The 24,486-nt window shown below is 39.6% G+C and overlaps 1 protein-coding gene across 2 annotated transcripts in view; it reads left to right on the top strand.

Moving 5' to 3' along the window:
* The first annotated feature begins 3,099 nt into the window (after positions 1-3,099).
* Positions 3,100-24,486, top strand: part of TERF1 (telomeric repeat binding factor 1) — a 39,873-nt gene continuing 18,486 nt past the window's right edge. For both annotated transcript variants that reach the window (XM_065902870.1, XM_065902868.1), the window contains exons 1-6: positions 3,100-3,431; positions 9,325-9,420; positions 15,272-15,393; positions 19,075-19,161; positions 22,295-22,444; positions 23,370-23,482. In XM_065902870.1, the coding sequence (XP_065758942.1) occupies positions 3,125-3,431; positions 9,325-9,420; positions 15,272-15,393; positions 19,075-19,161; positions 22,295-22,444; positions 23,370-23,482 (875 nt within the window). In that variant the 5' untranslated portion in view covers positions 3,100-3,124. The remainder of the gene's footprint in view (positions 3,432-9,324; positions 9,421-15,271; positions 15,394-19,074; positions 19,162-22,294; positions 22,445-23,369; positions 23,483-24,486) is intronic.

The following is a 24,486-nucleotide window of genomic DNA, read 5'->3' as shown; positions in this document are numbered from 1 at the left end:
GTCCATAGAATGTATTTCCTAGCGCTGTGTGGTCAAGAGATTTCCCCTTATTTTTTATTCAGGGGTAGAAAACATCACCAGGATACCTTGCATCATACAGAGTTGGTTCATTTCCAGGAGGAAGTAGAAACAGCATTCTTCCCCTGGGTCCCCAGCTGTTTGTAGACATATCCTTATACTCCTATTGGATGTTCTTATCGCTTTCACTTTGGGCAGATGCATTTTATTAAAAATACTGGCTAATTGGCAACTTGTTAAAGACATACACCAGAAGGCTTTTTTTTTTTTAATAAAGCAACAAAATTATGTGATCAGGAGAGTCAGCCTAGACTTCAGCATTTAACAAACTACATGCCCTTACAGGGTGAGACAATACAACATTGATGCCTATTGTCTGACAGTCATATACTAATCCTATAATACATGACAAACCAGTCTAAAAAATCTCAAGGGGCTATCAAGATCTTCTAAATATTTTCAAAGCTCTAAAGGATTGTGTTAGTCACTCAGTTGTGTTCGACTCTTTGGGACCCCATGAACTGCTCCTCTGTCCATGGAATTCTCAAGGCAAGAATACTGGAGTGGGTTGCCATTCCCTTCTCCAGGGTATCTTCCCAACCCAGGGATCCAATCCAGGTCTCCCAAATTGTAGGCAGATTCTTTGCCATCTGAACCACTAGGGAAGCCTAGGATTAGAATTGTCTAACATATTTCCAATCCTGAAATCTACTTCATTTTAGTTCTACACATTCTTTCAGTTCTCACTAATTTACTAATTCTGCAAAGGGAAGAACTCTTCATGAGTAAGAAGCTTCTTTACCCGTAATGTTACATTGTGGCCACTGCCTCAAAGTGGAGTGGAAATCTGATACTCATCTAGGGTCCTTTTCTTTACATCTTATCTTTTATTTCCTTAGGCCTAGTTCTCTATATTATTTACAAACAGGACTTACTTTCCTTGGGACTACTGGAGTCTGAAGGAACAATTCCTTCTGACTCACTACTCTTTTTCTGAGTAGCACAAATATCCTGTTTTTCCAGCTAATGTTACTGAGCTCTTACCTAGTACCTGGTTTCCTTTTAAAGTCTTTACATTTATCAATTCCTTTAGTCTTTCCAAGGAGCCTGTAATGATGGTATGACTACTAGTAATACATAGTTAATCCAAGGTCACACAGCTAATGGGTATATAGGGTACGGGAATTCCAATCTAGGTATTCTTTTTTTTTTTTTTTTTGGCTGTGCGGGGTCTAGCTGTGCCAGTGATAAAGAACCAGTCTGCCAATGCAGGAGACATAAGAGACATGGGTTCAACTCCTGGATCAGGAAGATCCCCCGGAGAAGGAAACGACAACCCACTCCAGTATTTTTGCCTGGAGAATTCCATGGACAGAAGAACTTGGCAGGCTATGGTCCATAGGGTCACAAAAAGTTGGACACAACTGAAGTGACTTAACACACACAAATGCGCCAGGTCTTAGCTGCAGTGGGCAGTATCTTCAATGACATTGTGCCAGGTTCCAACCAGGTCCCCTACATTAGCAGCACAGAGTCTTAGCCACTGCCTCACCAGGAAAGTCCCCAACTTAGGCATTCTTATGGGCTACAATATAGTCCTCTGATGACTCAACATTTCAGCCTTAAGGCAATAATAAATGTGAAAAATTAAAATACAAAGGGTTTGATAACACCTGATATGTTATAAACAGAAAGGGTTTTAAAGGAAACTTTTTATTCAATTGTAATTCACATACTGAAAAGTGCATATATCATGTTCCATGAATGTTCATAAAGTGACCATTAATGCAACTGTCACCTACATAAATAGAACATAACCAGACCCCTCTCCCCTCTGTCCCCTCTTGTGCTCCAAGGTAAGTTTGAAAATTCAAAATAAGTATTTATTTACTGTTGTGAATACAGGAAGCCACTGAGCTTCACTGGTGGCTCAGACAGTAAAGAATCTGCCTGCAATGTGGGAGACCTGGGTTGGATCCTTGGGTTGGGAAGATCCCCTAGAGAAGGGAATGGCAACCCACTCCAGTATTCTTGCCTGGAGAATCCCATGGACAGAGGAGTCTGGGAGGCTACAGTCCACAGGGTTGCAAAGAGTCAGGGGAACACTTTCACTTTACTGTTGTACAAGCTGAATTTTTATAGTCTATTTCAGGTCCTGACTGAAATTCTTTTCCATAATAACATACTCTTTCTAGAGCAATAATTTCAAATTTTGGTCCCCAACCTGGCAGCCTTAGTATCACTCACCTGCAAACAAAGGACTTGCAGATTCAAGGATCCCAATCCAGACCTACAGGACAAAAATTATAGGTGTGATGCCCAATAAGCCTCGGGACAGATTCTGACGCTCCTTAAATTGGAAAAGCACGGATCTATCTGTTGAAAGAGTTTTGCTTCCTGATTGCATAGTAACTGTTAAGAGTATACTAGGATTTAAAGTGTTACGCTCGAAAAATAGTGACATTTTAATTATCTATCTCTTTTGAAGCACAAACGGGTAAAGTGTTTTTCCATTTTAACTGGAAAAGTTAAAAATGTTTTATTTTTCTAGTTAAAACACCTCCCCCACCTGGAGGTGGGGGAACTATTCTATTCTGGTGTTAAAATGCAACAACGTCTAGAACAACACGGTTAGTTAAAATGGAAAAGACCCTGATGCTGGCAAAGACTAAAGGCAAACTGACAACAGAGGACGAGATGGTTGGCTGGCATCGCCGACTCAACAGACATGAGTTTGAGCAAGTTCCGAGAGATGGTAAAGGACAGGGAAGCCTGGGGTGCTGCAGTCCATGGGGTCGCAAAGATTCGGACGCGACTGAGCCACTGAACACCAACCACCTGCAGTCCTCTCTCCGGCACTAGCCCGGACTTGTCTAGTTTACCAACAAAGCGGCGCTACAGGGCGACGGGTAAATTCAACATCAGAGGCTGGAGCAGGTTTCGGCCAATCTGAAGCCAGGCTCGAGCCGCTCGCCCATCCCGGCGGTGTTTGATTGGTGCTTTCCCTCAGGCGGAAGAGGCCCCTCCTCGTGGGCTCCGCCCCGCGCGGCGCGAGCCAGTCGTCGCTCTGCGCCGGAAAGGTCCGAAGCTGCACGAGCTGTTTAACATGGCGGAGGATACCGCCTCTGCGGCTCAGAGCCCGCGAGGGCGTGCGGACGGGGAAGATGCGGGTTCCTCGAAGGATCGGGTGGCGGACACGGTGACAGATGATCAGGAGCAGTTTGAATGCCAAGAACTGCTCGAGTGCCCGGTACAGCCGGGGGTCCCTGAGGAGGAGGAGGACCCGGGCCTGGTGGCTGAGGCAGAGGCGGTAGCTGCCGGCTGGATGCTCGATTTCCTCTGCGTTTCGCTTTGCCGGGCTTTCCGTGACGGCCGCTCCGACGACTTCCACCGCACCCGCGACAGCGCCGAGGGTGAGTGCTGGGCGCGCCCGGGCCGGGAGCGGGAACCGCGGCGGGTGACTGAGGCCTGGTTTGCAGCGCTATACCTCAGGGGTTCGGGGTCTGGCTGCTTGCTGAGGGCCCCGTGCTCGGAGTCAATCGTTGGTTCGAATACCGCCTCCGCCTCTCATCGGCTCCTCAGTTTTTCTCAGATTCATAAATTTTACTAGTCGGTAAAATGAGAATAACCCGTTGAGGTGGTAAGAGGATTAAGTGAGGTAAAATGTACAAAATTGCGCTTAACCCAGTGTCCAGTTCCTTTTGTCTCCTTAGGCGCTTGCATTTCCTGCTTTTTTCTGAGGTACTCCTGTGAAAGCTTTTTTTTTCGTTTTAGCAAGTCATTGAGACCTAGGCATCAGTGTTTTGTATTACTCTGTGAGCCGTTTTAAACCTCACTGAGCCTCTGTGTGTGAAAGTCGCTCAGTCGTGTCCGACTCTTTACTACCCCATTGTCTATACAGTTCATGACCTTTTCCCAGCCAGAATACTGGATTGGGTAGCCTTTCCCTCCTCCAGGGGATCTTCCAACCCAGGGATCGGACTTAGGTCTCCCGCATTGCCGGCGGATTCTTTACCAGCAGAGCCACAAGGGAAGCCCTCATTGAGCCTGCTGCTTCAGGATGAAAGTAACTGACAATGAAGTCTACCACCTATGCAAAACAGCCTGTGAATGATGGGCAGAGACATTGATGTCTACAGAAGGCTAGCTGGCTTTTTGAATGATGACCGAAAGATACTCCGGTATTAATATTTATTGGAGTTGGCTCTCAGCTTATTGCAGCAGACCGCAACCCAAGATGGAATTTAATAGAAAATTCAATACTTCAGAAAACCATGTTGACACATTTTAGCTTTACAGTTATTATGAGTGAGGCGAGTAATCTCAGTTTATGGAGGACTGATCTAAACAACTTAAAGCATTCATAGGTTAAGAGAGTTGGTCCAGACACCTGCCTTATCTTCCAGTCCAAGAACCTTTCTCCTATGTCACAGATAACACTAGAGACAGGGTTCAGTTCAGTCGCTCAGAGTAGTGTCCAACTCTTTGCAGCCCTATGGACTGCAGCACACCAGGCTCCCCTATCCTTCACTGTCTTCTGGAGTTTGCTCAAACTCATGTCCATTGAGTCAGGATGCCATCCAACCATCTTATCCTCTGTCATCCCCTTCTCCTGTCTTCAGTCTTTCCCAGCATCAGAGTCTTTTCCAGTGAGTCAGTTCTTCTCACCTGTTGGCCAAAGTTTTGGAGCTTCAGCTTCGCATCAGTCCTTCCAATGCATTCAGGTATTGGTTTCCAATACCATTTTCCATTGAAATGGCCTAATTCCAGGACAGGGACAGGAAATATACAACTTGAACCTGGAGCATCTTGTGACAAAAAGTAAGGCGGAGCTAAAAGCCAAACAAGACCGCCAAAGAAACAAAGCTCCACAGTTATGGGGGCACAAAGGGGCATAGGAGCCAACTGCAGGAGTTCCCAATAGCCCAAGCAGACATAAGCAAGAAAATGAAAATGCAGTTGGCCCTTAAACAACACAGGTTTGAACTGCACCTGTCCACTTACAAGCCAGTTTTTTCTTTCCTGTAGTAAATACTACAGTACTACACAGTCTTTGGTTGGTTAAACCATGCATTCAGAGAACCAACACTGGAATTTTCAACTGCTTGGAGGGTCAGTGTCTCTAACCCCCTCATTGTTAAAGGGTCAACTGTAGTGTTGTATTATAACCTAAATTATTTAAAAATATCCAGAAAGTCCACACTGATGTAAATAAATGCTGGAATAAATATACAAGTGGGAGAAGAGACAGATCTCCAGTGTAGAAGAGTTCTAGGTAATTCATGTTTCTACTCTGTCCTCCAGGAGGTGGAGCATAAGTCCCCACTCCTAAAGTGTGGGCTGTATAGAGCACAGTATAGAAAGGGGAAGGAGGTAGAGAAAACTGACAAATACTGCCTCACCCAGTTGATGCAAGGTCAGCATCAACAGTGATAGTTGATAGCATGTACATTTGATATAATGTGATGAAAGTGGGACTTTGCCACTGTGATCTTCCTCTCTGATCTATAGTCTAATCACAAGAAAAATATCAGACAAATCCCAATAGAGAGATTCAGTTTACAAAATACCTCAAAACCCCCAAGGTCACCAAAATTAAGGCAAGGCTGAGAAACTGTTATGACCAGGAGATGCCCAAATGACGTGATGACTAAATGTAATGTGGTACCCTTTGACTGTGTAGATCACAACAAACTGTGGAAAATTCTTAAACAATTGGGAATACGAGACTACCTGACCTTCCTCCTGAGAAGTCTGTATGCAGGTCAAGAAGCAATAGTTAGAACCGGACATGGAGCAACAACAGACTGTTCCATTGGGAAAGGAATATGTCAAAGCTGTATATTGTCACCCTGCTTATTTAACTTATATTCGGAGTACATCATGAGAACTGCTGAACTGGATGAAGCACAAGCTGGAATCAGCATTGCCAGGAGAAATATCAATAAAGATATGCAGATGACACCACCCTTATGGCAGAAAGAAAAGAAGAACTAAAGAGCCTCTTGATTAAAGTGAAAGAGGAGAGTGAAAAAGTTGGCTTAAAATTCAACATTCAGAAAACTAAGATCATGGGATCCAGTCCCATCACTTCATGGCAAATAGATGGGGAAACAATGGAAACAGTGAGAGACTTTATTTTGGGGGCTCCAAAATCACTGCAGGTGGTGACTGCAGCCATGAAATTAAAAGATGCTTGCTCCTTGGAAGCAAAGTTGTGACCAACCTAGACAGCATATTAAAAAGCAGAGACATTACTTTGCCAACAAAGGTCTGTCTAGTCAAAGCTATGGTTTTTCCAGTAATCATGTATGGATATGAGAGTTGGACTATGAAGAAAACTGAGTGCCGAAGAACTGATGCTTTTGAACTATGGTGTTGGAGAAGACTCTTGATAGTTCCTTGGACACAAGGAGATCTAACCAGTCCATCCTAAAGGAAATCAGTCCTGAATGTTCGTTGGAAGGACTGATGCTAAAGCTGAAGCTCCAATACTTTGGCCACCTGATGGGAAGAACTGACTCATTTGAAAAAACCCTGATCCTGGGAAAGATTGAAGGTGGGAGGAGAAGGGGATGACAGAACGAGATGGTTGGATGGCATCACCGACTCAATGGGCATGAGTTTGAGTAAACTCCAATAGTTGATAACAGACCGGGAGGCCTGGCATGCTGTAGTTCATGGGGTCACAAAGAGTTGGACACAACTGAGTGACTGAACTGAACTGAACCCTGGATGGGAACCTGCAGCGGAAAAAAGACATTAAGTAAAAACTAAAGAAATCTGAGTAAAGCTTGGACTTTAGATAATAATGTATTGATATTGGTTAATTAATGTAACAGTGCTAATGTAAGTTGCTAATAACAGGGTAAACTGGGTGGAGAGTATTATATGGGACTTCTCTACTATCCTGGGGCTTCCCAGGTGGCGCTAGTGGTGAAGAACCCATCTGCCAGTGCAGGAGGTGTAAGAGACATGGGTTTGATCCCTGGGTGGGAAGATCCCCTGGAGGAGGACAAGGCATCCCACTCCAGTATTCTTGTCTGTAGAATCTCATGGACAGAGGAGCCTGGTGGGCTACAGTCCATAGGGCGCACAGAGTTGGACACAACTGAAGGAACCTTGCATGCATGCACTCGACTATCTTCGCAACATTCTGTAAATTTAAAACCATTCTAAAAAAAAAGTTTTTTAAACAAAAAACAAAGACCTTTTAAGATTCTAGCCCAAGACCCAAGGAATAATCTAGGTCACCTCCTTTGTTTTAAGGTTAAAGGCACAGAAATCCAGAAAGAGTAAATTATTTTCCAAGTTTCATTGCTAAATCAGTGACAGATACACAAACTGTGAACTGAACATTGTCTCTATATGCCATTTTTGACTATCTCTTATAGAATTACATGTACTACACTTCAAGAATGTAAACATATGCAACTCTAGATGCTTACTAGAAAATTCTTAGCTTTTCATTCACACTCAGAATTGTTCTCCTACCTCACTTTTGTCAGATAATGCCTTTTCCAGACTGATACTCCTAACCTATCTCCATCGTGGGAGGCAGTGTAGGATTGTGATTAAGAGCTTGGGCTCCATCGTTAGTTGTCTGCAGTTTTTTGTTTGTTTTTGTGACTGTGTATGTCTATGTGTTTTTGGCTGCATGGCTTGTGGGATCTTAGTTCCCTGATTCCTTGACCAGGGGTGGAATTTGTGCCCCTTGCAGTGGAAGCACAGAGTCCTAACCACTGGATCACCAGAGAATCCTTGTAAATTGTCTGAGTTTGATTCCTGGCTCTGCTTGTTTATCGTCACAAGCCTTGAAGCAGGGACTTGATACCACCACAGTTTCCACATCTGTAAAAATGGTAGTAATAATGGCATCTACCTCACAGCTATTAAGAGAAGCAAATGAACTGATATTTATAAAGCAAGGTTTCTCAACCTCACCATGTTGAGGTTTTGTACCACATAATTCTTTATTCTGTGTATGCTTGAGGGAGAAGAGGGGACAGGGTGGAGGTTTGCTGGTGCATTGTAGGATCCCTGACCTCAGCCACTAGGTCCAGTAGCACCACCCTCCCAATCAGTCAGAATGTCTCAGTGGGACAATCAGAAATGTCCCTGGACATTGCCAAATGTCCCCCAGTTGAAAACCACTGCTCAGGACTTAAAGTAGGTGCCTGGTATTTTAGTAATTGCTTAAATATAGTTGTTATTGTTGGTGGTCATTAGATCCTCTGGTGTCTTTCTGTCAGTAGTATTTGGTTACAGGTATGGAAAAAGCAGATAGCTGGCTTCAACTTGGGTAGATTTTCATTGTTTTGTTTTATGCCTAATAGGTACAAAGAGCAATCCTTCTCTAGAATAGATTGGGCTTTTCTTCTGTTTTGCTCCTTTACCATACTTACCCTTTATGACACATTAAAATTTTAATTAGTCACCTGCCTACCTTTTTGTTTAATTTGTGTCTTTTCAGACTAAAACCTTCCTAGGGGGCTATCATTCAGTCATGAGTTCCTACCATTGGCCAGCAGTAGATAGTCTGTAAATATTGAATAAGTTGTGTTTAAATTTTATATAAGTTTTATTCTCTTTTTGAATCCTATTATTTTATCACTATATTTGGTCCAGATAATCTCTGGTATAGCATAATGTTATGGCATATTAAAATTCAGGAAATAAATGAAAATAAGTATTTGTTTCATCTGCTTAGCAGCTGCAAGACTAGTTAATTTAATCTTTGTCTTTTATTGTACATAGTAAACTCACTGAAAACCAGGATTATGGTTTACTCAGCATTGTACATACTTACTACCTAGCATGACATCTAGTTGGATGTTCAAATATTGGGGAGATTAACATAAATGCATGTTTTTAAAATAAAGTTTTGTAAACTAAAGAGACTCATTCAACTGAAACCTTGAGAGAAATAATATATTTCCTATTACATTAGGCATCTCAAGGTATAAAATAAGTTTCCATCTAGTGATTTGACATATTTTACAGTTTGGATCTAAATCTCCCTTTTCATTAGTACAGAATAGTACCCATGAAAGTACGTAGTTTTAAAGATTTATTATTCTGTGTATGAAACATCAGTTTTATTTTGAAGGTTAAGTGTTCATTGTTATTCACATTTGTTCTAATTTCTTAAAAATTGTCTATGAATAAAGCATACATTTCTAAATTTATGATAATCTTTGGGTGATGTTTGTTAACTTACTACTCAACAAACCACACAGAGGTACTGTAGGGCCAAGTTCGAAGTTTTTTTAATGTTTTAATAAAATTTACTTGATTCACTTTCAGCTATTATTCATGGACTGTCCAGTCTAACAGCTTATCAGCTGAAAACTATATATGTATGTCAATTTTTGACAAGAATTGCAGCTGGAAAAACCCTTGGTAAGTATGTTTTTATATTATATGGTACATATTTCAGTCTGTGTCTGAAGGTGTGATGATGAGAAGAAAGAGATGCTGCTGCTGCTGCTAAGTCACTTCAGTCGTATCTGACTCTGTGTGACCCCATAGACGGCAGCCCACCAGGCTCCTTTGTCCCTGGGATTCTCCATGCAAGAACACTGGAGTGGGTTGCCATTTCCTTCTCCAATGCATGAAAGTGAAAAGTGAAAGTGAAGTTGCTCAGTCGTGTCCGACTCTTAGCGACCCCATGGACTGTAGGCCTACCAGGCTCCTCCGTCTGTGGGATTTTCCAGGCAAGAGTACTGGAGTGGGTTGCCATTGCCTTCTTCAGAAAGAGATGGGAGCTATCATTTTGTTTTTGAGAGTTTGCCCACTTGTATTTGACCTGTACATCTGTACACAAGCATATTTAAAACTAGCAAAGGAAATATCCCTATTTTCTTGGAGCAATGATTCTCATTTTTTGCTTACTTCAGAATTGTTAGAGAACTTGTTAAGAAACAGAATGACGTATCCCCTTCCCCATCATGAATTTCTGATTTGGTAGGATGAATTACGTTTCCAGTAAGTTTCCAAATGATTCTGATGCTGCTGTTAGGAAACCATGCTCCATATACTGTTTTAAAGATAACATTCAGTTCAGTCACTCAGTCGTGTCCAACTCTGCAGCCCCATGGACTGCAGCACACTAGGCTTCCCTGTCCATCGCCAACTCCCGGAGCTTGCTCAAACTCATGTCCGTTGAGTTGGTGATACCATCCAACCATCTCATCCTCTGTCTTCCCCTTCTCCTCCTTTTTCTTCAGTCTTTCCCAATATCAGGGTCTTTTCCAGTGAATCAGTTCTTTGCATCAGGCGGCCAAAGTATTGGAGTTTTTCAGCTTCTGCATCAGTCCTTCCAATGAATATTCAGGGTTGATTTCCTTTAGGATGGACTGGTTGGATCTCCTTGTGTCCAAGAGACTCTCAAGAGTCTTCTGCAACACCACAGTTCAAAAGCACCAATTCTTCGGTGCTCAGCTTTCTTTATAGTTCAACTCTAACATCTATACATGACTTCTGGAAAAACCATAGCTTTGACTAGATGGACAAGAGGCTCTGTAGTTCTTTGCTTTCTGCCATAAGGGTGGTGTCATCTGCATTTCTGAGGTTATTGCTATTTCTCCCAGAAATCTTGATTTCAGCTTGTGCTTCATCCATCCCAGCATTTCGCATGATTTACTCTGCATGTAAGTTAAGTAAGCAGGGTGACAATATACAGCCTTGTCGTAATCCATTCCCAGTTTGGAACCAGTCTGTTGTTCCATGTCCAGTTCTAACTGTTGCTTCTTGACCTGCACACAGATTTCTCAGGAGGCAGGTCAGGTGGTCTGGTATTCCCATCTCTTGAAGGATTTTCCACAGTTCGTTGTGATCCACACAGTCAGAGGCTTTGGTGTAGTCCATAAAGCAGAAGTAGATGTTTTTCTGGAACTCTCTTGCTTTTCTGATGATCCAGCGGGTGTTGGCAATTTGATCTCTGGATTCTCTGCCTTTTCTAAATCCAGCTTGAACATCTGGAAGTTCATGGCCTGACTTGGAGAATTTTGAGCATCACTTTGCTGGCAAGTGAGATGAGTGCAATTATGCAGTAGTTTGAACATTCTTTGGCATTGCCTTTCTTTGGGATTAGAATGAAAACAGACCTTTTCCAGTCCTTTGGCCACTGCTGAGTTTTCCAAATTCACTGCTATATGGAGTGCAGCTCTTTGACAGCATCATCTTTTAGGATTTGAAATAGCTCAGCTGGAATTCCATCACCTCCACTGACTTTGTTCGTAGTGATGCTTCCTAAGGCCCACTTGACTTCACATTCCAGGATGTCTGCCTCTAGGTAAGTGATCACACCATCGTGGTTATCTGGGTAGTGGAGATCTTTTTTGTATAGTCCTTCTGAGTTTTCTTTCTACCTCTTAATATCTTCTGCTTCTGTTTGGTCCGTATTGTTTCTGTCCTCTATTGAGCCCATCTTTGCATGAAATGCTCCCTTGGTATCTCTAGTTTTCTTGAAGAGATCTCTAGTCTTTCCCATTCTATTGTTTTCCTCTATTTCTTTGCATTGATCACATAGGAAAGCTTTCTTATCTCTCCTTGCTATTCTTTGGAACCCTGCATTCAAATGGGTATATCTTTCCTTTTCTTCTTTGCCTTTTGCTTCTCTTCTTTTCTCAGCTATTTGTAAGGTCTCCTCAGACAACCATTTTGCCTTTTTGCATTTCTTTTTCTTGGAAATGGTCTTGATCACTGCCTCCTGTACAGTTGCATGAACCTCTGTTCGTAGTTCTTCTGCACTCCATTTATCAGATCTAATCCCTTGAATCTTCACTTTCACTGTATAATCATAAGGGATTTGATTTAGGTCATACCTGAATGGTCTAGTGGTTTTCCCTACCTTTTTCAATTTAAGTCTGAATTTTGCAGTAAGGAGTTGAGTGCATAATCACTCAGTTAGACTATGGTAACTTTGTGGTGTCTCTTAATTCTGTCATATATTACTGGCAACCAGCATGTTTGAAACCTCTTATTCGACTTTGACTTCAGCACTTATTTAATAAGGTAATATGATTTAAACTATAATATCGCTTTCCTTTGTCTTCATAGATTTTTTTAGACTGTGATGACCATGCCTGGTTCAGTTTATCAGTAATGGCTAATATTTACAGCATGGTAACTTTAAAGGACCTTCTGATGCAAATATTTGCATATTTATATCGGGGTTTGCAATTTACAGAAGGCTTTCCCAACAGTCTCTAGTGGTAGACAGTATTACATGAAGCTGTTTACTTATGAACTTGTTGTGTTACAGGAAATCCCAGCCTGTTAGTACCACTCTCAGGACTCTCGCTAATCCAACTCTGGCTTGTGTAGCGTCAGAAGGTCCTTTAAATGACTGTGCTGTAAATAATGGCCATTACTGATAAACTAAACCAGTCTTGGCCATTACAATCTAGAATAAATGAGGACAAGAGAAGGAGATATTATAGTTTGAGTCATATTCCTTTATTGAATAAGTGCTGAAATAAGCTCAACAAGAGGTTACAAATATGATGGTTGCTAGTAATGTGTAACAGTAATAAGAGTCACCACAAAGTTACCATAGTCCAAATGACTAATATCTTTAAGATATCAAAAAAGGGTCAAAAAATTTCCTATTTTGTGTGTGACTCCATGGTTTAATCTTGAAGTTCCCCGGAGCACATCTTAGATATAATAGACTGGGGTTAGTGAACAAGAATCAGTATATTTCAGGCAGCATTTAAAATTTCATTTTAATTTATATTGGATTTTCAGCTATGTGTAACCCTTCTGCTTATTTTTTTAGTGGTTGCTGTATAGCATCACTGCCTAATAGAAATATAAAGTAGGCCACATGCATGCAAGCTAAGCTGACTCAGTCGTGTCTGACTCTTTGCAACCCTGTGGACTGTAGCCCACCAGGTTCCTCTGTCCTTGGGATTCTCCAGGCAAGAATACTAGAGTGGGTTGCCTTGCCCTTCTCCAAGATTCTTTCCCACCCTGGGGTCGAACCAGAGTCTCTTATACCTCTTGCATTGGCAGGCAGCTTCTTTTACCACTAGTGCCACCTGGGAAGCCCAAAGTATGCCTCATATATAATCAAAACTTTTCTACTAGCTATATTAAGTAAAGTAGAAATAGGTAGAATTTTAGCAATGTCGTATATAACCCGGTATTTCTAAAATATATGTCAACATATGATTGATATAAAACGAGATATTTTACCACCTTTATTTTAACTGTCCAGTAATTATATATAGCTAGTGGCTGCCTTATTAACTTTATAGTCTCCTGCTCCACCTGGTTTTAAAACATGGCAAATGTCTTAAAGGGGAAATTTTTGTTTATGGCAGGCTCCACCCTCTCATGGGACTTTATCTTAAGATCTGCACAACTGGAAGTTTTCCATACTTTCCACCCCAGAACTCAGCAAAAGCTTTGTGGGGAAAAGCTAGCCATGTATTTTCAGTTCCTTTAGTTTCCAATCCACCATGCTAGCCCCAAGGTAACCACCAGAAGCTCTTCTTTCTCTTACCCCCAGTAAAGCCTCCCTGCCTGGAGCACACTGGATCTTCAGCCTTTTCAGCGAATGAGCCCAGGGAGGAAAAGAGCTGTGAATCATCAGCTCACCTGAGAGGGAATCTCCTTCTAGGATGTATTCCACCTAGTTCTCAGAGCTTCCACAGCTCTTTCCTGTCTTCAGCAACATGATTTTGCAGTTTGTCCCCATTTTTTTTTTTCTGGTCATAGTGAGAGTGTTGCCCTGCTGCAGTGTCATCATCCTACCTGAAAGTGAAAGTCTACACTGTAAAGTTTTTTATCATTTTTCTTTTGGATTTGATGATTTCTAATTGAGGCCTAATTGCTTTACGATGTTGTGTTGGTTTCTGCCATGCAACAATGTGAATCAGCCATAGGGATACAAGTCTCCTCCCTCCCACCTCCCAACTTATCCCACGCCTCTAGGCTATCACATAGCACCAGCCTGAGCTCCCTGCACTATGTAGCAACTTCTCATTAGCTGTCTATTTTATACATGGTAGTGTGTGTATTTCAGTGCTGCTCTCCATTTGTTCCGCCCTCTCCTTCCCCTGCTGTGTCCATCTGTCTGTTCTCTGTATCTGAGTCTCTATTCCTGCCCTGCAGGTAGGTTCATCAGTACCGTTTTTCTAGATTCCATATATATGTGTTAATATAAAATACTTATTTTTCTACACTAAAGTTTTTTAAGTTAAGATCTGACGTACATACAATTTTTCTGTATGTCACATTTATAAGAATGAAGGTAGATTAGCAAGAATGGTTCAATAATGTCAATCAAGAAAAACTTCTTAGGAAAGATGAGTATTGAAATGAGCTGTAATATATACTTAGTGAATAGAAAAATATTATCTCATTAAATACTCACATGGTATTTACAATTGTGGCATTTTATAGGTGAGAAAACTGAGACTTAGAGACATGAAATAGGTTTTCAGCACCCTAAAGATGATAAGTGATAGAGTCTGGAATAAACTCCAAAGTTTTTACAACCACTGTATGATATATTGCAATAGATACAGTGATGAGAAAGAGGAGTAAAACAATGACTCCTTAGATTGTTAAGCCTTGATAATTGGAAGAATGTTAGTAGAGAGAACCCGAATGCCTGTTTCAAATATCTACAATATATATAATAAGGATTTCAGTTAGTATATGCTAAGATCAGAATTCTATTTTAAGTTTGTTACACTGCAGTTGGACTTATTTAAGAATTCTGTTACTGTGATACCTTATGTAAAATGTTTCTTTCAGCTCTTAAAGTCAACCCATATTTATATATATTGGCTGCTCTGGGTCTTTGTTGTAGTGCACAGGCTTCTTTTGTTGAGGTGCGTGGGCTTTCTCTAGTTTCAGTGCCGGCCCAGTACCTGTGGTATGTGGGCTTAGCTGCCCCACAACACATGGGATCCCAGGTCCTAAACCAGGGATCAAACTTGAGTCCCCTGCATTGTAAGGCAGATTCTCAACTACTGGACCACCAAGGAAGTCCTTAAAATAAATATTTTAGTAGAGAAAAGCTTCAAATGTTTTGTGAACTCGTCTAGCATTTTCTATTTTAAGTTGATTTTAATGAGGAAATTAACTTGAAAAATCTTTCCTAAACTGGCATATATAAGAGCAGTGCCTGGCAAATACAATACAATCAGTCAATATTTAAAGAAAGTAATTTATAAAAAATTGACAAAGTTCTTCATAGTTTTCTAAGGTACCTGTTTTTATTTTGGTTTAAAAGATGCACAGTTTGAAAGTGATGAACGAATTACACCTTTGGAATCAGCCCTGATGATTTGGGCTTCAATTGAAAAGGAACATGACAAGCTTCATGAAGAAATAGAGAATTTAATTAAAATTCAGGTATGAGTATTCTTTGTGTTTATAATTATTATTTTCCTAGAAAATAAAAGCATGACATTTATAGAAACTTAAGAGCTACTGTTGGACAATGAACCTTTAGTAAAATTCAATATAATTATTCTCTTTAGAAATTTGACATGAACTCTAAGAACTGGAATTAATGTTTGTTACCTAAGTGCATATTGCCCCCACTTTGGAAAATAGAGGCTTCCCAGGTGGCATAAGTGATAAAGAATCCACCTGCCAATGCAGGAGATGCAAGAGACACGGGTTTGACCCCTGGGTTGGAAAGATCCCCTGGAGTAGGAAATGATAACCCGTTCCAGTGTTCATGGTCAGAGGAGGCTGGCGGGCTACAATCCATCAGATCTATTTAAAGATCACTAAACTTAAAACACCAGTGATTTGTGCTCTCCCACTCAAGGTTATCAAATGATAGAAAATGAAATGGATTTTTGTGATTAAGAGAATGTAAAACTAAAAAGAGAGAATGTAAAATTTTAACTATATAGAGAATTTTACAAGTAGCCTGTTGAAGAGTGAGAAACTAAAGAAAATCATCCAAAGATAGAAGGCAAAATATATTTTGCTTACAGGAAAGCACATTCTCAAGATTTTCATAGTTAAACTAAAATCCATGTGGTGTCACACCTTCTCAAGAATTAATCATTGATCGTGTGGTGACTGTCAAGTAAAATTAAGCCTGAAGAAAATGGGCAAAAACATGACTGCTGCTTTTAAGAATTTCAACTCAGGCCAAAGGGATCTATCTTGTTATCCCAAACTTTTGGAAGTCAAGGGGAAGCAGCCTTTGTTAAATTTGCTAGTATAAAGTTGAGCAGGTTACTGTGAAATACATAGCAAACATGTAATAATATATTGCTTACTATTTGAAGATATTGTTCTAAGTATTTTCATCAGTCAGTCAGTTCAGTCTCTCTTTTTGACCCCATGGACTGCAGCCCGCAGGCTTCCCTGTCCGTCATCAACTCGCTCAAACTCATGTCCATCGAGTCAGTGATGCCATCCAACCATCTCATCCTATGTCGTCCCCTTCTCCTCCTGCCATCAGTCTTTCCCAGTTCTACAGCACACGAGGCTTCCCTGTCCATCACCAACTCGTGGAGCTTGCTTAAACTCTTGTCCATCGAGTCGGTGATACCATCCAACCATCTCATCCTCTATTGTCCCCTTCTTCTTCCTTCAATCGTTCTGAGCATCAGGGTCTTTTCAAATGAGTCACTTCTTCCCAATCAGGTGGCCAAAGTACTAGAGCTTCAGCTTGAGCATCAGTACTTCCAATGAATATTTAGGATTGATTTCCTTTAGGATAGACTGGTTTGATCTCCTTGTGTTCAAGAAACTCTCGTGATCTCTAACACCACAGTTCAAAACCATCAATTCTTTGGCACTCAGCTTTCTTGATGGTCCACCTCTCACATCTATACATGACGACTGGAAAAACAATAGCTTTGACTAGACAGATTTTTGTTGTCAAAGTAACGTCTCTGCTTTTTAATAATGCTGTCTAGGTTGGTTGTAGCTTTTCTTCCAAAGAGCAAGCATCTTTTAGTTTCATGGTGCAGTAACCATCTGCAGTGATTTTGGAGCCAAGAAAATAAAGTCTGTCACTTTCTGTTGTTTCCCCATTTATTTGCGTTGAAGTGATGGGACCAGCTACCATGATTTTAGTTTTTTCAATGTTGAGTTTTAAGCCAGCTTTTTCATTTTCCTCTTTCACTTTCATCACTTTCAACTAAAGAGGCTCTTTAGTTCCTCTTTGCTTTCTGCCATAAGGGTGGTGGTGTCTACATCTGAGGTTGTTGATGTTTTTCCCGGCAACGTAGATTCCAGCTTGTGCTTCATCCAACCCAGCATTTCGCATGATGTGCTCTGCATATAAGTTAAATAAGCAGGGTGACGATAAACAGCCTTGTTGTACCCCTTTCCCAATTTGGAACCAGTCCCTTGTTCCATGTCCAGTTCCAACTGCTGCTTCTTGACCTGCACACAGATTTCTCAGGAGGCAGGTCAAGTGGTCTGGTATTCCCATCTCTTGAGTTTTCCACAGTTTCTTGTGATCCACACAGTCAAAGGCTTTGGCAAAAGTAGTCAGTATAGCAGAAGTAGACGTTTTCCTGGAATTCTCTTGCTTTTTCTATGATCTAGCCATTGTTGGCAATTTGATCTCTGGTTCCCCTGCCTTTTCTAAATCCAGCTTGAACATCTGGAAGTTCACAGTTCATGTACTGTTGAAGCCTAGCTTGGAGAATTTTGAGTGTTATTTTGCTAGTGTGTGAGATGAATGCAAAATTTTGTGATAGTTTGAGCATTCTTTGGCATTGCCTTTCTTTGGGATTGGAATGAAAACAGACCTTTTTCAGTCCTTTGGCCACTGCTGAGTTTTCCAAATTCACTGCTATATGGAGTGCAGCTCTTTGACAGCATCATCTTTTAGGATTTGAAATAGCTCAGCTGGAATTCCATCACCTCCACTGACTTTGTTCGTAGTGATGCTTCCTAAGGCCCACTTGACTTCACATTCCAGGATGTCTGCCTCTAGGTAAGTGATCACACCATCGTGGTTATCTGGGTAGTGGAGATCTTTTTTGTATAGTCCTTCTGAGTTTTCTTTCTACCTCTTAATATCTTCTGCTTCTGTTTGGTCCGTATTGTTTCTGTCCTCTATTGAGCCCATCTTTGCATGAAATGCTCCCTTGGTATCTCTAGTTTTCTTGAAGAGATCTCTAGTCTTTCCCATTCTATTGTTTTCCTCTATTTCTTTGCATTGATCACATAGGAAAGCTTTCTTATCTCTCCTTGCTATTCTTTGGAACCCTGCATTCAAATGAGTATATCTTTCCTTTTCTTCTTTGCCTTTTGCTTCTCTTCTTTTCTCAGCTATTTGTAAGGTCTCCTCAGACAACCATTTTGCCTTTTTGCATTTCTTTTTCTTGGAAATGGTCTTGATCACTGCCTCCTGTACAGTTGCATGAACCTCTGTTCGTAGTTCTTCTGCACTCCATTTATCAGATCTAATCCCTTGAATCTATTTGTCACTTCCACTGTATAATCGTAAGGGATTTGATTTAGGTCATACCTTTAAGTCTGAATTTTTCAATAATGAATTCATGAGCTGAGCCACAGTCAGCTCCCGGTCTTGTTTTTGCTGACTTTACCCGAATACAAAATCGTTTTCTTTTTTTTTAAATCAGTTGGGGGAAATAAAAAAGGCCTGTTTATAAAATGCTTATTCAAAAGCATCTGGCTTCCTGGGTTTCTATTAGCAATTTTCCTAGGCTCCTAAATGACAAATTTTATATATATATCTGTATATATATATCTCCTAATCATCTCAGATACCATCCATCTGCCTCCTGTCTTATTTCCCTTTTGTTTAAAATTATTATTTTGGTGAGTCCTCAGTATATATAATGTAGCTTCTAATTTATTAATAATTAAATAGAAGAGGCCAGTGGAAAATTTCATGTCTTTTTGGACCACAGTTACTTCATCTTTGAAAAGCTATTATTTATCATTTATCAAATCAAAATTGTTAAATTGTATAAGACTATTTTAGATGAAGTAGTTTAGACCTTACCTGAGTTATTTTAATATTAAGCAGCAATTAGATATTTTAAAAAGGAATCTAAGGTATGTATTTGTCATTCTGATTTTTAGGCTATAGCCGTTTGCATGGAAAATGGCAATTTTAAGGAAGCAGAAGAAGTCTTTGAAAGAGTATTTGGTGACCCAAATTCTTACACGGTAATTATTTACATTAGAATTTTAGAGCTGGTTATGTGGAATAAGAAAAATTGAAAGAACATTGGGAGGGGAAAGAAATGCTTTCTCTTTTAAACAGTATAGTTTAAAAAAAAAGTGTAGTTCAATAGAAATGTAATGCCAGTGATGGATGTGATTTTTAAATTTTCTAGTGGCCACATTAAAAAAATAAGAAACAAGTGAAGCTAATTTTTTTTAGCAATCCATGTGAAAAAGCATTGGTGAGGTATTTTGCTCTCCCGTTTTTGGACAGTCAGCCCTGTGTATTCTGGGTTCCATATCCAGGGATTCAACCAACTGCAGATGGAAAATATTTAGGAGGAAAAGTTCCAAAATGTTTCAAAAAGAAAAACGTGAATTTGCCACACTCTGGTAACTATTTACCTAGCATTTACATTGTGTTAGGTTTTATAGGTTATCTAGATATATTTAAAGTTTACAGAAGGATGTGTGTAGGTTATATGCAAATACTGCACAATTTTATATATAGAAGACTTGAGCATCCTTGGATTTTGGTATCAGAGGGGAGTTCTGGGGCCAATTCCCTACCAATACTGAGCAACAGCTATACGAAGTCTTTGAAATCTGAGGTGTATTTTACACTTAAGTCTAAACTGAGGGCTCACACATTTCAAGGACTCCATGACTAGTGGCTGCCGTATTGAGCAGCACAGGTAGGGAAGAATACATTGTAACTTGCCTGTTTTTCTAATGGTTTCTTATGTGATCACTAATCTTTCTCTGTATGTGTAATATTAAGGTCAATAGAAGTTAATTTTTAAGTATTAAAAACAAAGTGTTGTGGGAATCAAGTAAGCTTATCAAAGAAAGATAGTTTTATACAATTTTTAGTAAACTTTTAATTGAACAATGGCATACCTTTAGTAGAATACGTATGGCGTAAGTAGATGTATTTTCGCAAAAGGAACACACTTTGTGTGATGACCTCTTAGATCAAGAAACAGAGCATCACCAGCACTCTCTAGTCACTGTCCTTCCCACCTTCTCAAGAGTAACCCCTCTCCTAACATGTAACATCCAAGATTAGTTTTACTTATTTCTGAACTTTATATAATATAATCATATAGCAGGTTTCTGTTTGTCAGAAAGATCCACTGCATTGCTTGTAACAATTCATTGCTCCATTGTAGGAACATACCACAGTTTATCCATTGTATTGTTGATGGACATTTGAGTTTTTTCCAGGCCGTTAGATTCCTTTACATGCCTTTTGTACAACAAATATATGTATTTCTGTTGGATAATACTTAGGAATAGATTTGATAGGTTATAAATATATGCACATATTGTTTTAGTAGATAAGGTGAAACAGTTTTCCAAAGTAGCAGTATCAGTTCTTCCAGCAGTGTGAGAGAGTTCCAGTTGCTTCACAGACCATGTCTGTGGTTTTCATTTTAGTCACTCTGGCAAGTATTTAGTCATTCTAGCAGTGAGGTAGTGCTACCTTATTGGGTTTTAATTTCTGTTTTGTTGATGATTAATGAAGCTGAGTACCTTTTCACATACTGGTATGGGGGAGAGGGGAATCACTTTAATTCATTGAGAAACAGAGCTTTTAGTAAGGCTCATTCTATCTCTAATTTGCCCCTGTTCCTAGGGTGTACTCCTCCAGAGATTTCAGCTGAAAACCTGATGTTTATTGGGTTCCTTGCCTTAACTTTTTTGTCTTAGCACTGTGAGGTGACTAAAAACTCTACTCTGCTTGTACTTCACAGAAGAGGAAATTTTATGGCCAATAAACATAAAGAGAAAATGCTAACCTCACTAATACTTGTTATCAGGGCAGTACCAAGTAATATGGGCTGCCCTAGTGGCTTAGCAGTAAAGAATCCACCTGAAATGCAGGAGCCGCAGGAGACACAGTTCTGTCCCTGGGTCGGGAAGATCCGCTGGAGCAGGGCATGGCGGCCCACTACAGTGTTCTTGCCTAGAGAATCCCATGGACAGAGGAGCCTGGTGGGCTACAGTCCACAGAGCTGAAAACAGTCAGACGCAGCTGTAGCGACTTAAACACGCACCACGCTTGCACCAAGTAATATTTTGAAATAACATTTTCTGTACCTCAGAGTGGCAATGATTAAAATGTCTTAGAACACCAACAGTTGGCTCAAAATGTGGAGAAATTATAGCACTGCTATACCTTCTTCTCAGGACTATAAATTGGTACTTAAGCTTCAAAGAGTATTTTAGCAAAATTGATAAGCATACATTCCAGCAATTCCACTTCTAGATATATACCCTAGAGTCACTGTTCTTACTTTCACTGTGTGCTTTTAAAGTCATGAAGCTTTATTTAAAAAATAAAAACCAAAAAAAAATTCAGGCCCAACTGTGAAAATTGCTCTGAGATAGAGCTTGAGAAGTAAAAATTTTTTTAAGCTTTATAGCTTAATTATGCAATCAGCATTGAAAGAACTAAGAAAAATTTGTACTGTTTACCAGAAGACATGTTGAAAAATGTTTAATAGAATTGTGGAAATAGAAAATAGCCTAAATACTTACACAGGCTGGAAGGAAAGATGAATAAGTGGTATTTTTGATTAATAGAATACTATTTAACAGTGAAAGTAACTAGTAATTCTATAAGTATCAAATCAGTGTGGATAAATATCATAAACATAGAGTTGAGCAGAATAGAGAAAGTTTCAGAAGAATACATAGTATAACACCATTTGTATAAAGTTAAAACCATGCTAAACAGTACTATACATTGTTTATGGGTGCATACATATGTAGTACAAGTGTAAAGGAATGCATGGATATGCTAAGTTCTAAATTCAGGATACTGCTTACCTTGAGAAGAAGGCCAGGAAGGACAAGAAGTGCCATCAGATTATGATAATCAGACTTCAATTGAATAGATAATGTCTTATTTCTTAACCTTGATCATAGATAATTAGGTTTATAAGTTATTTTAATCCTTTTGTATATGTATAAAATATAGAATATTTTTTTGTTAAAAACATACTGGTGGGCATTTAAAATGAAAAAATTTGTAAAATCTTGAGTTTTCGTTTACTGACTTACTTCAGCTAAACAATATGACAGAATTTCTAGTATCTTATTTGTGATTTGTTTCTTCTGTTTTCTTTAGCCTTTTAAAAGGAAATTACTTACGATAATCTCTCAGAAAGATACATTCCATTCCTTTTTTCAACACTTCAGCTACAACCACATGATGGAGAAAATTAAGAGTTATGTGAGTTGTGTGCTAAATGAAAAATCATCAACATTTCTAATGAAGGTATGCATGTTTCAGAGAAGCTCTAAACATAGACATTGTTATAATAAAGGAAAATACTTGAAATAGAAATCCTTAAAAACTAATCAGAAATTTAGTTAGTGATTTTATAGAATAGTGTGGTGAAATGTTATAGTTAGTGCATCTAAAAGAAAGTTTATTTCTGATCTATGTAGTATTTTCAGCTATTCAAAGTAAGTCTTGAGGAAAATTTTCACAATAAAAAGTTGAGGGGAAAACTTACCAAAATGAAATGAGAAATAAGTGAAAAAGAAATAGTTTTAATTTAATTAAATTTAAAAGAAAATCTTAGCATATTTTTGGGAAAAGTCAAGTTGGACTGAAGAAGGGCTACTACAGACATTTTTTTTTTTTGTCACATTTTATCCTATCTTAGCTCCAGAAAGTTGTAATATGTTATATTGGAGCATTGATTAATTTGAGATAGTTTCATTTTGAAATACCTAGAATCTTTTTTCATTTTATTTTTTCTTTAAGTAAACTTTTCTCTTAAAATTGTCTGTAGGGACTTCCCTGGTGATCCAGTGGCTACGGCTCTGCATTCCCAAAGTCGGGGGACCAGGGTTCAATCCCTGGTCAGGGGATCTAGATCCCATAGGCCACAACTAAAGATCCCACATACCTCAACTAAGACCCAGCACACTCAAGAGGAAAAAAATATTCTGCAGCGCATTGTGTGTATCAAGTACATTTACAAAGAAAGCCCTTCTCCATGATGCTTATAAACCAAGCAGGTGGCTAACGGTCATGTCACAGTTACTTGGGGAAACAATACACTGCCCTTTTATTGGTCTGTAAAGAGATACTTTTGTTATGACTATCAAATAACTAGAAGGCTTGATTTAATACTATTTGTTTTTAATGGCTTATTGCATTCCTTCCTCTCCCACCTCCCTGTTTTTTTAAGGCAGCAGCAAAAGTAGTGGAAACTAAAAGAGCAAGAACAACATATTCTGAAGATAAACCTAATGATAAAGATGTTGAATTGTCAACTGAAGCTAATTTGGATACAGGAAAAAGGTTTGTAGATTCATTAGTACATTTTTGTCTTATGAATATAATATCTATGTAAAAGTGATGGTAGTGAGCTCTTATTAATAAAAATAATTTTTGAGCAGTAGGTATATTGTCTTACTGATGACTAACATTTGTGTATTTGGAAGTGCTGTAGAGTTACATCATGGCTTATGCAAATTCTGTTGTATATGCTAAGCAAGAGTAGAGACAAAACAGTACTGTGTAGATAGTGCGATATCATTTACTGTTCTCAGGGAACATGAGCTCTAGAACAATATTGAGGCTGGAAGCCTGAATCATTTGTGTCCCTTAGTTCTCAAATCCTACTTGCCCTCATGTGACTGTTGCACTGAGGGTTATTCTGATATGTTAAAATATTGTTCACCTTCTCTGTGCATGCATGCGTGCTCAGTCACTTCAGTGGTGTCCAACTCTTTGTGACCCTGTGTACTATAGCCCACCAGGCTCCTCTGTCCATGGCATTCTCTAGGCAAGAATACTGGAATGGGTTGCCATGCCAGGGGGATCCCAAGGGATCTTCCCATCTCAGGGATCGAACCTGCCTCTCCTGTGTCTCCTGCATTGGCAAGCAGATTCTTTACCACTGAGCCACCAGGGAAGCCCTTCGTCTTGTCTAAGGGCAAGCTAACTCTTCATCTGGTGGACAAGTGCAGACACTGATCTGCTCCAGTGTTGGAAGGAAGCCGGCTGTGTCATTCCTACATATTGGGAGAAAAGAATTCAATTTCTAAAATTATTTCTTCTCTAGGGATTTTTTTGAGGGTAATTTTTGCAGAATTGACTTTTATCTTTTGCTTTGGCTTTAGAAACTAACTTTATTGAAGACAATAAAATCTACGATTATAAAGATCTTTTCTAACGAACCTATGGTCCATTCCTCCTCTTCATCCACCCTTAAACCAAGGCCAAATAGTCAAATCCTTGTGGTCTCTGTGTGAATGTATTTGGCAGTGGATATAGTATTCTCTCTTCTCAGGATCATGGCT

Source organism: Muntiacus reevesi, chromosome 12 (genome assembly GCF_963930625.1).
Source record: "Muntiacus reevesi chromosome 12, mMunRee1.1, whole genome shotgun sequence".
Classification (NCBI taxonomy): Eukaryota; Metazoa; Chordata; class Mammalia; order Artiodactyla; family Cervidae; genus Muntiacus; species Muntiacus reevesi.
This window is presented reverse-complemented; position numbering and strand designations above follow the sequence as displayed.